The following is a 17,107-nucleotide window of genomic DNA, read 5'->3' as shown; positions in this document are numbered from 1 at the left end:
ATATGACTTGATGATAAACGTTCTTTACCCAAACAATAGGATTGGCTATTGTAAAATTCTTTTCTTGCATGTGGACCCAAGCCTTAAGATAGAGTTTGATTGATCGGTATTTAATTGACTAATTTCCAGCGACTTAAGATTTGTTTTATTAATTGCATGATTTGCGTCAAGATATTTAATTGACCATATTTGCATGCAAGTGGAGAGTCAGGCCCGACTCATTTGACCACCCGACTCATTTGACCATATATGCATGGAAGTGGAGAGTCAGGCCCGACTCATTTGAACATATATGCATCAACATCAAGTGGAGAGTCAGGCCTAATATTTAACCATATATGCACGATGGAAACCGATCAATCATGCTAGTTTTTTTTATATTTTATTTTTTTTTAATTTATTATTATTATTTTTTTAACGGAAATAGGTCATCCATTTCATTAAATTCAACAAGCAGTACAAGAACGAAACACTCATATGGGGTCGACAGAAAGCAATCGTCCCTTAGAACAAAAAAAAACCCTATTCTAGACAAATAGCGCCCCCTATAGTCCCTAGTACATCCACCTTTTAGAAAGTCCACGCACCATTATTCTAACAAAAATCAGAAACCTCGATGCAGGCATAAAAGGTAACAACTAATGTACTGGTTTTTGGGACCCGAAATACAAAATTAAACTAAATCACGCATAGAAGGTGAAACCTCACCTTCTATCGCGCCCTCTGCAACCGGGGACGCAGACTCACCCTCCCCTACTTGCATTGTTCCATGCACATTAACAACCTCATTTGTTGATGCTTCCAGGTTGGACTCAAAACTCAAGGCCTTTCCCCGCCTCTTATACTTGCGGATCTGCTTCTCCTCTTGTTCCTCATTATTCTTAACCTTATTTTTGCTTCCCTTTGGACTCCCAATCTTCTTCTTCTTAGGTGAGACCAGTAATTTACCATTCTTGTGTTGCACAACCAAGGAAGCATTCTCTCCAACTTCCAACATCGAATCGGGGAAAGCTGAGAACTTCTTCCCAAACCTACTCAACATTGCCATAGCTTTTCGTTTCCTTCCATTTGGCCTCACCTGCGTGGAAGAGAACTCCACCTGCTCATTATTTCAGACCTCAGACATCAGTGGATTCAAAACCAATGATGCTGAAGTAGCATTTTGCTGGGTAATGAGTAGAGGAGCTTGGGGATTCACTCTCCCTACAGAAGACAAGTGCTCCAGCAACGTGGAACTCAAGAAATCAGAACTGGTCCCTGTTGCCCTACTATCGACTCCAACACGCAATGTCCCAGCACCCTGATCCGACAAGCCCGAGACATCCTCCCCACAAACGAGATCAGTACGTCCCGTGCCCAACTCCGTCTCCATCACAGAGGGCACTACATCCTTCCTCGAGGTCAAGGACAAACCGGCCATTGCCGCCACCGATGATCGTGCCAGAAGCTCTTCCTTTTCCTTGATCAAAGTTTTGTCACATCCCATAGCATCATGAATAAACAAACCACAGTCACGACAATATCCCTTGATCTTCTCATAGATGAACGTTAATTCCGGCCTCACCACCAGAGAAAATTCAACTACTTTCCATGTACGGATCCACTGACGAACATCAAACACAATCTTGATCCGCTGCTCTTCTTCTTTTCTTTTCAGGGCAGTCAAATCCATTCGAACCACTTGCCCTAGCGTCGTACCCACCAAATTGAGCGTCGTCTTATTCCTCAGAGCAAGAGGATGACCCCTCACCGCTACCCAGGTCTCCATCAAATTCAAAGCCACCGTCTCTGGCTGATCAAACTTGTCATACTCTCCCACCACAAGCATCGTGTTACGATAGAACCAAGGACCACCATGCAAAATCCGGTTATGCACAGCCTCATTCTCAAATTGAAACACAAAACGCTCACCACAAGCATCGTGTTACGATAGAACCAAGGACCCCCATGCACTCCATTTTTTGCAAACTACACTCCCATTATCATTTTAATATTTTTATTGTCATAATTACCCCGTATGACTACTCTCTTTGCATATGGTTCTCTACGTTTCATATTTTACATCTGCCTTCAACAAACATAAAGGCACAATAACCTAACATAATGAAGAAAGGGGTTGCTTAATCTTTTATATTATGCAGCTTGAGGAGGCAACCTCTGTTCTTTGACACTAAAAGACACCCAAGTTTTGATTCTTTCAGATATGGAGTACCTTGGTTACACCAATCCAATGCAATGCTCTGTAAAATCCCTAAAATTTTTGGGAATTGGAATCTCCATAGACAAATTTGAGGTATAGTTGGCTGACTCAATTTCTAGTAGCTGTGGCTTTCTTTGGCATCAGAGTGATTTTCTCGCTGGAGACCTTTGGATCCAAATAAGACGGTTCGAAGTCGTCGAAACGCTCCAGCTACCTGAAGTTGGCTCATATTCTCAGCTTCTCCACCGCGTTCGGCGTTGCTCTCTGAGTCACTTGCATCAATTCAGTAATCTGCAAAGCAAGAAGTTTCCAGCTTATTTCGCCATGGTGGGAATTTTTTGTGTGATATCAATAGCTTCATTTGGGTATTTGCATCCATGGAACTCTTCCACTTTGGCAGACAAGTACTGCCTCGGCTTTTTGCTTGCTTCCTTGGTCTTCAATCTCACCAATTTGTTCGTCTTCATGCCCATGAATATTGAGATGATGAAGCAAAGGTATAAGGTAAAGGGAATAGAACATTGATGAGATCTTGTGGTTTTTATACCCATTAATTGTGATAAGAGATGCAAATGGATGGATGGGAACACGGTTCAGAAGCAGAGGGAAAAAGAGAGAGACAAATGAGGAAGATGATAAAGAAGTTAAGGGCAAATTGGGAATTTCCATAGCTAAGGAGTGTGGTTTGTAAAAGTTGGTGTGCAAATTTCAGTCCCCTTAATTAATTGCATGATTTGCATCAAGATCAAGTGGATAGTCAGGCCTAATATTTAACCATATATGCACGATGGAAACCCATAAATTAGTGCTGTCAATTCCGATACGACCCGATAACACGACTCGAAACCCGCACGAAATAAAGCGGGTCGGCCGTGGGTCAACCCGCTATGACCCATTTAATAAATGGGTCGGCCACGGGTCAACCCTCCAACACGAAGTGAACCCGTATAACCCGATTATGCTATACTTATTCTTGAAATTTTGGACGTTGGGAGTATTTGATCATAGGATTAGATAATTTGAAATATTTTTCTTTATAATTATTGGATTTAATTATTTATGAATATATAAAATTATTTATATTCTTTGTCTTGTGGAGTTTTTAGTGAATTTAATCAATTTATGCATTATTTTTAGTTAAATGGGTCGCATTATTAACCCTTAAATGGATAATTTTGTCTAACACGACACGACCTATTTGTTAAATGGGTTAAGCGGGTTGGAAACGGGTAACCCGTTTAATAAATAGGTTGAGTTTGGGTTTAAATTTTTGACACGATTATTAAATGAGTTGGGTTTGGGTTTGTATCTTGCGATACGACAAATACCTTAACCCGACACGAATCCAACCCGACACGACCCATTGACAGCCCTACCATCAATCATGCTAGTTAATATCAAGGACGTAGCCGGGAATTGAAAATGGGTTATTTTAGGTATATAACAAATTTATATATATATATATATATATATTTTGAGGTTTGGAAACCAGTTTGTCACATAGCACTAATATAAGATGAAACTCCATCATCTAGATAATCCGTCATTTTGCTCAAACTGGAGAATTTTTCCAATGAGCAACAAAGTGAATCACTTAATGCCATTGTTCAACAGGATCAAGTGAAATTGAATCCCTCGTGAAGCAAACCATGTTGCGGATGCAGCGGCGAAGCTTGCTAAGTTGAAGTTGTGCTCTCAGGATTGGGCCAATAGGCCTATAACCTCTCTGCTCTCTATCTTGAGAAACAATGGACTGTCAAGTCCTCCTTCTTCAAGCTCTTGAACCGACCTTTTGGTCACCACTTTTATTGCTTTATTTCCCTTTCTGCTTTAGCAGTTTGTCGTTGTTCTCTTGCTCGTGTATTTCTCTTGCCTTTATGGCTTAATGAAGTTATTTTCAGACCAAGAAAAAAGAAGAAGATGAAACTCCATCATAAGAGAAGATTAGGACCAAATTAAAATCACAAGATGAAGACTTGAAGAGATAAAATCCCCAACCAAACTGCTCCAGTGCCCCCTTTCAATTTTCAAAGAACCGTCGACGTTTCCAACACTACCGCCATCTGCATAACAAAAGCAAGTCACTCACTTATTACACTGCTTCGTCACCAACAAAGGTTGAAGACATTTACAACAAAACCTAGATCAATTCCTCTAAGCCTAAGGTAATCAATTAGCCAACCTTACGACCTCATTAACTAAAGTTTTCAGCCAATTAACGTAAACCCACAAATTTTAGAACTATTAAACTATTTTCTTAGCATGCTAACCAAAAATGTGAATCAATAACTCAAAACGAAAACGGAAAACAATTGATTAAGAGGACCTTGAACTCGTAGAAACAGGAGGCGTGGAGGTTAATCAAATGGAGCTGTTCAACCGGAGAGTGGAATCCACAGAGTGCTTGGAGGTCTCAGGGACTAAGGGAGTCCAAATTTGGTTCTAATCGTATTCAAGCTCTTGAAAACGGTCCGAAGCGGTTTGATTGATGATGAAGGAGACTCGGCGGCGGGACTGAGGGAGTCGCGGCGGTGGGACTGCGGGAGTGATTCTCAGATGGTGAGACACATAGACCTACCCTCTAATTAAGGACTACTAGTCTCCTCGATGGACTGATGGACTTGTATAATTTTTATTTTATTTTTTTATTTGGGCTAATACCTATACTTGGCAACTTTTTGGGCCAAATCTCCCTTGAGCTATAGCCCAAGTAGCCGTAACGGTAGCTACGTCCCTGGTTAATATCCAGACGTACCCAGTTGGATAACGTACTAAAGGATTTTTTTTAATTTTTTAATTTTTAATTTTTTGGCAAAGTACGTACTAAAGGATTGAAAACCAAAACTCTCATTTATTATAAATTGGGCTAAATACTGTTTAGTACCCTATGGTTTGGGTCCAAAATCAATTCAGTCCCTGGACTTTCAACTTCATCAAAAACACCCTCACACTATCATTTCTCATCTAATAGACCCCTCCGTCATGATTCCGTCAAATGGAGCCGTTAAGTAGCTGATGTGGCATGCTAACTTGGCACTGGTGGGGCCCACATGGCAGACAAAATTCCAAAATTCTAAAATAAAATTTCAGAAAATTTGAAATAACAAATTTGATTCTCTCTCTCTCTCTCTCTCTATCTCTCTCCCTCCTCAGTTTCTCAGCAATCTCATCCTTAGATCTGCCGAACCAACCAATCTCACCACTCTGGTTTCTCCGTCGGCCGCTCCCATACCAGAAACGAAGCTCTTCATCATAGTCTCACGCCCCATACCCACCACTCTAGTCATCATTTCGTCTGTAGTGAAATCCCCAAATGGATCGAAAACCGGCGACTCCGACTCGTAATCGGACTCAGAATTCTGGGTTTTTGCATTTTTTTAATTTCCCAGAATTGAGAGATGAGGGCTTGTCATCAGAGGCCTTGAACGGTGCGATCTGATCCATTTTGCTCCGATCCGCATACGTTATCATGTTTCTCTTCGACTGGTTCTACGGTGTGCTCGCTTCCCTCGGTGTGTGGCAGAAGGAGGCCAAGATCTTGTTCCTAGGGCTCGATAATGTCGGCAAGACCACCTTGCTTCACATGCTCAAAGATGAAAGGCTGGTGCATCATCAACCTACGCAATATCCCACATCCGAGGAGTTGAGTATTGGCAAAATCAAGTTCAAGGCCTTTGATTTGGGAGGTCATCAGATTGCTCGCAGGGTTTGGAAGGATTACTACGCAAAGGTAGATGCTGTGGTGTACCTTGTGGATGCCTACAATGGTTTTAAGTGGCTCTCTCAATACATTAAGTAGGTTCAAGGATGGTCGATGAAATGTTCTGGAGGCTCCTGAACTACCATAACATGTCCCACCTTTAATCTTGAAAAAGTTTATTCTGTCCTACTTTGTTTAGGCTCTTACAGGGATTTCAAATTGAATCTATTTGTCTTTGAATTTGTGTGGAAGGAAATATCAACGTCACTGCTTTGTAAAATTTAAAAAACAAAATTTCCCAGAATCTGAAACACCAAACCGAAACTTAAAACCCACAAAGAAACAAAACCCAGATTTGCTTGTTTGTTTTGCATTGTTTAGGCTTCTAGGTTTGTCTCTGAACTAGTCACTTTTGTCTGGTTTTGAAGCATATGCATTGTGTGCAAAAGAGATACATTAGAGAGGGGAAGAAGAGAAATGAGAAGTTTTTGATGGATGAAGGTGAAGAGGGCAGAGGAATGTGACAGGAAGGTGAATAGAGATAATGAGCAAAGAGTTGAGATTCATTGTGAAGGCTTGGGAAGCAACAGTGCGTAAAACACATATTGGAGGAAAGAAAAGGGCCAACCCTTTTCTCTGAGAGAGAGAGAGCTCGAGAGAATCAAATTTGTTATTTCAAATTTTCTGAAATTTTATTTTGGAATTTTGTCTTCCATGTAGGCCCCACCAGTGCCAAGTTGGCATGCCACATCAGCTACTTAACGACTCCATTTGACAGAATCATGACGGAGGGGTCTATTGGATGAGAAATGATAGTGGAGAGTGTTTTTGATGAAATTAAAAGTTCAGGAACTGAATTGATTTTGGATCCAAATCACAGGGTACTAAACAATATTTAGCCCTTATAAATTTCTTGTACTGTGCGAGCCAAGTCACCTTAAGATATAAACACAAATTTGATTCTAGGGCCACATGCTGTGGTGACCCGAGAGGGGGGTCCCACAGCGCCGGGACCCCGAGCCAATGAGAAACCGACATGTCACGAATAACATCCCGATAACTCATCAACCCGAAATCGCAAGGCCTTTTGTGTTTAGATTGTTGGTTTACAAAACACTTTCTTGGACAAATCATTCTAGCAACCGAACAACATATTTTCAAAAGCAGAATTTGAAATGGGCTATGAGTTTTGGGCTTACAATCGGAGCCCAATTTGGAAAACAAATCACTAAGTAACTACAAGTGCGAGAGACGCGCCCCAGGATTACGGGCCTCTCGAAGTTTTGGTAAACGAGTAGGAAATAAATAAAAAGTAAATAAACAAGCTACTTCAAAATCCGATAAAGGACCAAAACATTCTTTTGATAAAATTAAAGAAGAATGTGCCAAGCCGGGCCATGTGCCTCCTCTGTACGCTCCCCGACCACATGCCCGAAACCTGCACACTGTTGTAGGGGTGAGCTTTCGTCCTCGCATGCCCAGTAGGGGCCGACCCAACCATGCTAGGTTTGAAAATAGTAATATACTTGAAAATATTTACTACATAATATTGTGCACATTTATCGAAAATACTTTAAAAAGAGGCAACCACAAACATTTATTTCTTTCACTACTACACAAAAAGCTTCACACGACACCTCTCATACGACGCTACACTGTTTTCCGTGGTGTGAATTATTTCTCATTATTGAGACGACGGTTGTAAAATTTCTGTCTTCTAATATGAATTCAACCAACGGGTGTTTTTCATGCTGAAATTATGTATTGCTTCAGAAGACGTTTATGAATAGAAGCGTGGTATGACTGTGAAAAACTTTGAGCGCCAATCTTCCCATTTAGTGGTGCTAGTTTTCACCCCAAACCCTAAGCTTTAGCTTCATCTGATATCAAGAAAGTTAGAACATATATTGGTTGGTACAACGGATAAGTCTAAAACTGTGGTATGAATGAAGTCAATTAGCAAGAGAGAAACCCCCCAAAGCGCAAACCCAAAATTCAAAATTTGAACATTTGGACAACATATTGTACGAGGGCTTGTCCATTAACTAATGAGCCCGTGCCCATGCTCGTGTCCATGCCCTAAACGAGGGGTTGCCCTCTACACTTGGGCAAAAAATTGAAACTCTCTTCGACATAGCTAGCCTTTCTCTCTATCTTCGACAACTTTCTTCGTTGGCCTTTCTCTCGACAACTTGTATTCAACAAAACCATTCCTCTAAAAACCGCGACCCCGACCCCGACCAGGACCATCACTCTTCGACAAACCCCGACCCCGACCGCAACCATCACTCTTCGACAATGCTAAGATTAATTAGAACCAACTCTGCTTCAAGGGTTCTTCAAATCGCTTCCCTTCCCATCCCATCGCTTCAGATCTATTGGCGGTGGTGATTGTTGCTTTATTTGGTTGCTTGTGGCTTCGATTGGGTTCGGTGGTGGTGTTAGCTTCGATTCGACAATGGTTGTAGCTTTGGAGGCGGTGGTTGGTCTCGTGAGAGGTTGAAATTGAGTTCTGGCCACTGTAGATCTTGTTTGAGCCCAAAAGTAATTTTGGCAAGATCCTTTAATGGATTCAGCACAGCGGGCCGATACCTACGGCCCAAAAATAAGCCTATTCGGGTTTGGGTTACAGCTTCACCCTTTCCGTGATCCATAAGGAAAACGAAACCTTTTTGGAGTCGGGTAGCGAGGATTGAATAGGAAACTTCAACCAATAATCCTTCTGTGGCAAGGAGCAGTCGAAACCCTAGGTATATATACCAGGTTTCAAGGACAAATTAAGGACCTCTCAAATCAATCAATCCCAGCGATTACAAAGCCTCCCCGGAGCAAACCTTCAACCTCGTTGAAAACCGGTGACCGCGCGCCAGTCCTAGTCTCTCCACGAGCCGACTGTCAGCATCACCAGATCAACCCGACGACCGTACTTTCAGTCCTAGTCTCCCCAGGAGCCGACTGCGAGCGCAACCGCCACCGTTACTTCCAGCGAAGCAAGGGTAACGCCCTCGCAACCCAGCGAAGCTAAAGTCACGCTTTAGCAAACCCGTGCTTCTCCCAACTTCCCAGTGATTGCTCTGCTTAGTCTACAACACTAAGTATCGATTCAGTGAACGCAAGAGACCACAGCCAAAGTCCTTATCAGTAAGGAAAAAAGTCATTTTCCGAAAGGCATAGAAAAGAACCTTGTGACGAGGTTGGTGCTTTCCTCGTCCACATCGTTTGAGAAGAAGTCAGGTCAAGGGACTACCCCGACGACTGCACCCCACGGTGCTGGCACGCCTGCGCACACGCTCAAAAGAGACAGTTTGCAAGCCAACTGGTTTTTGCGCCAAACATTTTGGCACACCCGGTGGGACCAACTAGTGTCTTCTCGTGAACGTTAGCCATTGGGAAGTCAAGCGCAAACCCTTACCAAAAGGGCTACGCTAACTGCTCAAAGCATAAGACCTCCAGTTACACACCGCATCCTCGTGCGGAGTGTCGTGGTCTTTCTGAAGAACAAGTTATTCAAAGATTCTCTCTCCATTCCGAATCCTCCAATATGTCAACGGAACAAGAAGAGAATCACCAGACCGCTGCTGAGGGTCAAACTACTACTGTTACTCAGGTCAATGAGCCTATCACTACCACTATCTCCAACACAGTGGGGAGTGGATGAATAGAGGTTTTCGTTGCGAAGCCTATTCCAGAAGGAGCGACCACTGAGGTCGCACTCTCGATCATGAGGGAAAACGTCGAGAATCATAGCAGGTGGATCGCCGCTGATTTTGAAAGGGAGAACGCGAGGACAAACAAGATTATACGTGAAATAAACGAACGTCTTTCCTGACAGTCAGTGGAGACTACAGAACAAATCTCACAAACAGAGAATGCGTTAAAGGCTCATGCTACAGGTATTGCAGAGGACCAGAACCGGAGCCACCAAGGATTGATAAAGATTATTGAGAACCATACGAAGCAGGCAGCGTCCGATATGGCAAGTCTTCGTAAAGATGGAGAGAATCTCGCAACTGGGGTGGCCATGCAAAGAGCCGAGTTGAACCAAGCTAGAGAAGTGTTGAATAAGACGTTAGGTGATCCTAACGTTATCCTTGGTTCCCTTGGCCAACCGTCTGGTTCAGGCAAGTACGTGCCGCCGAATCAGTGAGAGAAAGTTAGCAGCAACACCACTACACCTTCCACAACAGCTGCTGCTACGCCACAGAAAAATAAAGAACAAGCGCTGGTTATTGGCGGTAGCAAAGAAAAGGCTACTTCGTCAGGCGGGCAGACCACCAGACATAAGCAGCAGACATCAAAAGGTGGCACAGCTCCGTCCGACTCCACCGTGTTCGTTCAATACGACAGCGACGGAGCGGAAAACATATATCAAGAGTTGCCAGGAAGTTATTATGGGATTGACCAAGCTGGTAATCCTGTCAAGATAACAGCTTTGGCAAAAAAGATGCCTATGCCGGCAGTGACTCTTCAACAGCCCGCTTCAACTCGCGTTGTCCAGATAGGAGAAGGGGCAGCAATTGTGAACCAAGCAATACCCATACAGGCTGCTCGCCACACTATGGCAATACCTCCCCCTCCTCCAGGCCCAGAATATGTTAGACGAGAGGAGGTCGAGGAGATGATCAGGCTGGCTAACCCGAGAGCCCAAATGGATGGGGTCTATGAGGGACCTTTCCCGCCGCATATAATGCTCGCGCCGTTTCCCAGGGGATATAAAAACATCATATTTTCTACTTTTTCAGGGGAAGACACCGAGAATGCAATCACTCATCTGGCCAGGTTCAAAGTGCAATGCGGCCAGTACCAGAATGATGACATCCTCAAGTGCAGGATCTTTGGCACCTCTCTTTCGGGAGCGGCTTTCAGGTGGTTTTCCAAACTCCGACCAGGAACAGTGGCAGATTGGCCCGCAATGGAAAAACTCTTTCGAGAAACTTTTGGAGCCATTGAGCCTGAAGTTGATTTGGCTTCTCTCACCCAGATGGCTCAGCAGCCCACTGAATCCGCCGTTGCATACCTTCAACGCTTCCAGATTCAGAAGGCCAAACTGAACGTGATCCTGCCGGAGAAAGAGTTGATCAAGTTGGCAATCAAGGGTTTAGAGCCTCGACAGCGAAAGAAGCAGCATGGCAGCATGATCCAGTCAATGGGAGAACTCATCACGGAGGTGGGCAGCTTCGAGCATCTCCTCAGAGAAACTGATGCAAGGAAGAATGCCTCCAAGGGGACATATGTGCCAGGAAAACATCGCACCGTAGCGGCCCTGAGCTACCAGCCGGCTACTTATGACCCCTACTATCACCATCACAGTGAAGAGTTGAGTCAGGACGATGATGAAGAGGAGGATAATGACATCGCTGCTTATGAGCTGACAGGGAGAAAGAATCCAGCCTTGAAACAGTTGAAAATTTCCAAGGAACCTGTCAAGCTCAAATCAATGGCCTTCACCAAGCCGGAATTCGCGGCGTATACGTATGATGCCAATAAGGCACATGAAATCCTAGATGAGATGATCAACGCGAAGATGGTAAAGACCGACTTTGGACCGTTTCCTCGTCCAGACCAGTTAAAAGGGAAGAAGTACTGCAAATTTCACAACCTGTGGAATCATAATACAGCAGACTGTGTGAAACTCAAAGACCAGATTCAGGTATGGCTTAATAATGGTAGTTTGCAGGTAGAGGCTCCAGTAACAACGGCAGCGCTCGTAGACTTGAACCCTTTTCCTGACACTGGGGTCAACATGGTCGACGTGAACTGGACTAAGCAGAGCCGGAGGAAACCAACCCTGGATTTGAATGAAAAGGGGAAAGGAGACCAACCTGACAAGGATGAGCCTCCTGTAAAGAGGAAGTTTGAGACAGTGGGTCAAGCCTCATCTGTGGTCTTATGCTGGCGATGCAAGAAAGAGTGTGGCATTCAATTGTGACACGAGGCGGTCGAGCAGACATTTCGTTTTGGTTTTCTCCCACCCATCAAATGGTCGTCGCCATCGCGGAATTATCAACCTTCCAGCCCAAGACAAAAAGAGAAACTGGAATCACCACCATCCCCAAAGGATTCCAATCTCTTCCAGAAGTTGAAAGCGGCCGCGGTTGATCAGAAATCAGAAGAGAAGGTTATGATCAAGCGTAAAAACATCTTGACCAAGCCCTACATACCTCCCGCTTCTGCCACCACTATTAAGGAAGGTAAGTGGTACACAAGAGAAAAGGGGAAGACAGTGGAGATAAGTCCTTCCAAGAAGAGAAAACTGCAGCGCCGATTTGGAGAAGCCAAACGCGCGCTAGAGGCTCTGGACCAGGGTCTGATCAAACCTTCGCAGCTGGTTAAATCACCTAAGCAGTATCAGAAAGAGATGGAGATATTAGCTGCTAAGCCGTTAATAACTCCCCGCAGCTTCCAAAAGCAAGTGAGCTCAGCAAAAGGGGCATCTAAGCCCAGTGTTTTTTGCAGGATCACAGACGAGAGGAGACCTCCGCCGGCTCGAAAGGAGAGTTCACCGACTAGGCGACCACATGTCAGGCGCAAGTTGTTTCGCGACGACTCAGAGGCCAAATCCTCAGTTTTTGAGAGACTGGGGGGCAAGGACAAGATTACCGATACGTTACAGTGGAAACCAAAAAAGGTCCAGAGTGTCGTTGTTGCCCCTGAGGTGACTACCACAAGCGACCTAAAGTCCAACTCACCTGAGCGAGCCACCGGGATACTGGGGCATGCGCAATGTGAGGTAAAAGGCCTTACGGAGGAATCATTGGTAGAGCGGATGGTTAAGCAATTCAATACTGACATCCTTGTCAAAGAACCCAAGCTGAACCCGCCAGAGGACATGGATGAAACAGTTGTGACCGATACATCTTGCAACATGGTTTACGTACTCCCCGCGAGGTATGCATTACCAGTCGCCGCGCAGGATTGTGTAGAAACTGAGGAAAATAGCGCCCCACCTTTGCAGATTACATCAGCAATCACAGCACCTGTAGAGGAGGCTGTCTTTCTTGAAACGGAAGATGCTAACAGCAAAGAATTCTTCATGAGCTTCACCAGGCCTACACCCGCTATGGTTCAGCACATGCGACCTTTGTACATCACAACGGAGATTGGCGGCACCAAAGTTAGCAAGATTATGGTTGATACCGGAGCGGCTATGAACGTCATCACTACCAGGACCATGCATTTGCTCGGGATAAAGAAAGAGAAAATCCAGTCTACATCCCTTACACTCAAGAACTTCGCAGGGACTGTGACGAAGACCTTGGGATTACTTTTCTTGCGCATCAAGGTTGGCCCTGCAGAGGGAGTTTATGCTTTCTTTGTAACTGACTGTTATGCAGCCTATAACGCTATTTTGGGCAGGGATTGGATCCACAGGAGTTATTGTGTTCCATCAACTCTCCATCAGGAACTCATTATGTGGAACAGGGATACAGATAAGGCTGAGGTGATCAAAGCTGACCCTCGTCCATTTCCAGTTTCCGCGAATTATGTAGATGCCAGGTACTACTTGGAGCCTATTACTCCATTGCAAGTCAGTGGCATCGATAACAAGGGCCGCCCCACAGGGGTGACAGCCTCTGATTTGGCACAGTGGGGGCTCACGCTCGTAAAGGAAGGCTTGGACAGGCCTGGCCACGCTGTGCCCAAACCATTAAACGATTAATGGATTACGACCTTCCAGAGGAAGGGATAGAGGCCCTCCACTCGTTGTATGAAAGATTATCTTCGTACTTAGTGGAGAAAGAGGCCTATGATCGAGTCGCAACGTTAGAAACCGTCAATGAAGAGTTCTCTGATCAAGAACAGGAAGAGGAGGTAGAAATTCAGCTCGCTCCGGCAGCGCTGGACGACACGCCCCCTAAGGTCAGAGACCCTACTGAAAAGGTCAATCTTGGAACGACAGAAGAGCCTATTGAAGTGACTATCAGTGCTTACTTAGAGCCTAGCGAAAAACAGAGGCTTATTGAGCTATTACTGGAATTCAAAGATTGCTTTGCAGAGAAATATGAAGATATGCCCGGCCTGTCATTGGATTTGGTTTGCCATCAGCTACCAACACTCCCTGACAAGAGGCCTGTGAAACAAGAACCGCGCAGAATGAATGCGGAAACCCAAGTCCTTGTCAAAGAGGAAGTTGAAAAAATGCATAAGTCAGGCATTATCAGAGTGGCCAAATACAATCAATGGCTATCCAATATAGTGCCAGTTCGCAAGAAGAATGGTAAGATGAGGGTCTGCGTGGATTACAGGGACCTCAATATTGCTACGCCTAAAGATGTTTACCCCATGCCGGTAGCGGATATGTTGGTAGACACCGTAGCAGGACATGAATTACTGTCCTTTATGGATGGCACCGCAGGGTATCACCAAATTCCGGTCGCGGAGGAGGACAGACATAAAATTGCATTCCGATGTCCTGGATTCGCGGGCGTTTTCGAGTATGTGGTTATGCCTTTTGGGCTGAAGAATGCTGGGGCCACTTATCAGCGAGCCATGAACCTGATCTTCCACGATATCCTTGGGAAAATTTTAGAGGTTTACATCGATGACGTTGTGGTTAAATCAAAAGAGAAAGGGAACCACATCATAGATCTCAGGAAAGTCTTCGAGCGAATGCGCCAACATAAGCTGAAGATGAACCCCGCCAAGTGCGTGTTCGGCGTTCAAGCGGGAGATTTCCTGGGCTTCATTGTACATCAGAGGGGAATTGAGGTCCCTGAGGATAAAGCGAGCGCGGTCATCAACGCGTCCCCTCCACAAACTAAGAAGGAGCTACAACGCCTGCTGGGTAAAATCAACTTCCTACGACGTTTTATTTCTAACTCTGCAGGTAAGATCCAGCCCTTTTCTCCATTGCTGAAGTTGTAAGGACAGAATGAGTTTGTATGGGAATCTCAGCATCAGGAGGCTTTCGACAAAATCAAGGCCTATTTAGCGAGTCCACCAGTGCTGGTTCCCCCGCGAGCTGGATTTCCATTAAAGCTATATATTTCAGCGGCTGAAGCCTCTATCGGTAGCTTACTTGCCCAAGATGATGAAGAAGGCGTCGAGCATGCCATTTTTTTACCTCAGTAGGACACTTACAGATTGCGAGACAAGGTACACTCCTATGGAAAAATTGTGTCTCACATTGTACTTCTCCGCTTGCAAGTTGCGACATTACATGTTATCCTTTACTACAAGCATCATCGCTCAAACCGACCTGGTTAAGTACATGTTGTCGCGCCCTATTCTACGAGACCGCATTGGCAAATGGGTATTAGCTCTATCCGAATTTTCGCTACAATATGTTCCACAGAAAGCAGTGAAGGGACAAGCTATTGCAGATTTTTTGGCACATCACCCTATGTTGGATATTCCCCCAGTCAAGGAATTAGAGATAGCGATCACCACCGCAACTCGACCAGATTTGGCGCACATCCCAGAGTATGCAATATGGTATCAAGCCACTGTCTCACTGCAACCCTGGGTATTATTCTTCGATGGATCAAGAACAGAAACATTAGCAGGAGCCGGAATCGTTCTGGAAAACCCAGCGGGCGATCGTTTCTCCTATTCTTTCCAATTGGAGTTTAAATGCACTAATAACCATGCAGAGTATGAGGCCCTTATTATTGGCCTAGAAGTCTTACTGGAATTGGGGGTAAGGGACGTTCAGATACGCGGTGACTTTCTGCTAGTGATAAATCAGCTCCAGGAGAAATACAGGTGTGTAAGCTGTTTGCTCGTGCCATATCTCACTCGCGCCATTGAGCTTTTGGATCAGTTTGATGACGCTGATTTGGAATACATACCCCGCGAGCGCAATTTTGCGGCCAATGAACTTGCTCAATTGGCTACAGGTATTACACTGAAATATGGGGTTCGCGAGCGCATACTGAAAGTTGAGCGCCGCACGTAGACCTGTAAATGGACCGGATTTGGATCGGATCGACCTAAATCCAAATCCGTTTACTTAAAAAAAAAATTCGATCCAAACCCGCTCCGTTAACCCGGCGGATCGTTGATAGCTCGATCCAAATCCGTATCCGCCGGGTTAACGAATACCCGATCCGCTAATCCGACCCGTTATAATTTCAAATATTTTAAAATTTTAAATAGTAATATTAAATTTATATCATGATACCTCATAAGATATTAATAAAATATTAAAACAACATGAAAAGTATCACCAAAAGTAGAATTATATTAACAAAAATTTTAATGCTTCTTGGAATCTTGGGTGATAGACTCTCCCTTAGATTTTTGCAAAAAAAATGTATTAGAAATTCTTCATATTTTATATTTTATATTTTTTAAAAATAATAATATATTAATAAAAAATAATATTTTATTATTACAAAAACGGGCCGGATCATTAACGGATCGGATCGACCTAGATCCGTATTTGATCCGTTAAATAAACGGGTTAACGGATTCGGATCATTAACGGATCAACGGATCAAAACTTTCGATCCAAACCCGTCCAATAGTCACGGATCTGGAGCGGATCCGGATCAAAATCTGGTCCATTTACAGGTCTAGCCGCACGCTGCCTTCATGGCTTGCGCGGCAAGACCCGCCCGACGATCCGGTCGTTGCTGTCCTAGAACCTATTGACGTCGATTGGCGAATTCCGTTGATCGCTTACCTCAAGCATCCAGATCTTACGACAGACCGGAAGGTTCGTTTTCTTGCCTTGAACTACTTCCTCAGGGGCGATGAGCTGCGACGACGTGGAGAAGATGGCATGGACTTCAGATGTGTCTATGGCAGCGAAGCAAAACGACTAATGCGCGAGGCCCATACAGGAGTATGTGACGCCCATCAAGCAGGTCCTAAGATGCGTTGGCTTATCAGGAGACATGGCTACTATTGGCCTGGCATTTTGAAGGATTGTATCACGTTCGCAAAAGGATGCCAAGATTGCCAGGCACATGGTCCAGTGCAGCACATCCCCAACATTCCCATGCAGCCTATTATTAAGCCTTGGCCTGCGCGCGGTTGGGCATTGGACTTGATTGGGATGATTCACCCCCATTCTTCCCTTCAACACAAGTTCATCATTGTGGCCACAGACTTCTTCACTAAATGGGTCGAAGCTGCACCTTTGAAAGAGGCTTCTGGTGCCACCATTCGCCAATTCATTTTCCAGCAAATCATTTGCAGGTTCGGTATCCCTGAAGTGCTCGTTTCCGACAGGGGGGCAGCGTTCATGGGCGGTGAGGTAG

The 17,107-nt window shown here is 44.6% G+C and overlaps 1 protein-coding gene across 1 annotated transcript; it reads left to right on the top strand.

The window, feature by feature from the left end:
- Positions 1–5,669: 5,669 nt before the first annotated feature.
- On the top strand, positions 5,670–5,999 carry LOC133744871 (GTP-binding protein SAR1B-like). Its single transcript, XM_062172901.1, has one exon. The coding sequence runs from the start codon at positions 5,670–5,672 to the stop codon at positions 5,997–5,999; it is 330 nt and encodes a 109-aa protein (XP_062028885.1).
- The last annotated feature ends 11,108 nt before the right edge of the window (positions 6,000–17,107 follow it).

Source organism: Rosa rugosa, chromosome 4 (assembly GCF_958449725.1).
Source record: "Rosa rugosa chromosome 4, drRosRugo1.1, whole genome shotgun sequence".
NCBI lineage: Eukaryota > Viridiplantae > Streptophyta > Magnoliopsida > Rosales > Rosaceae > Rosa > Rosa rugosa.
Note: the sequence above shows the minus strand (reverse complement) of the source record. Positions and strands in the feature narration are given on the sequence as shown.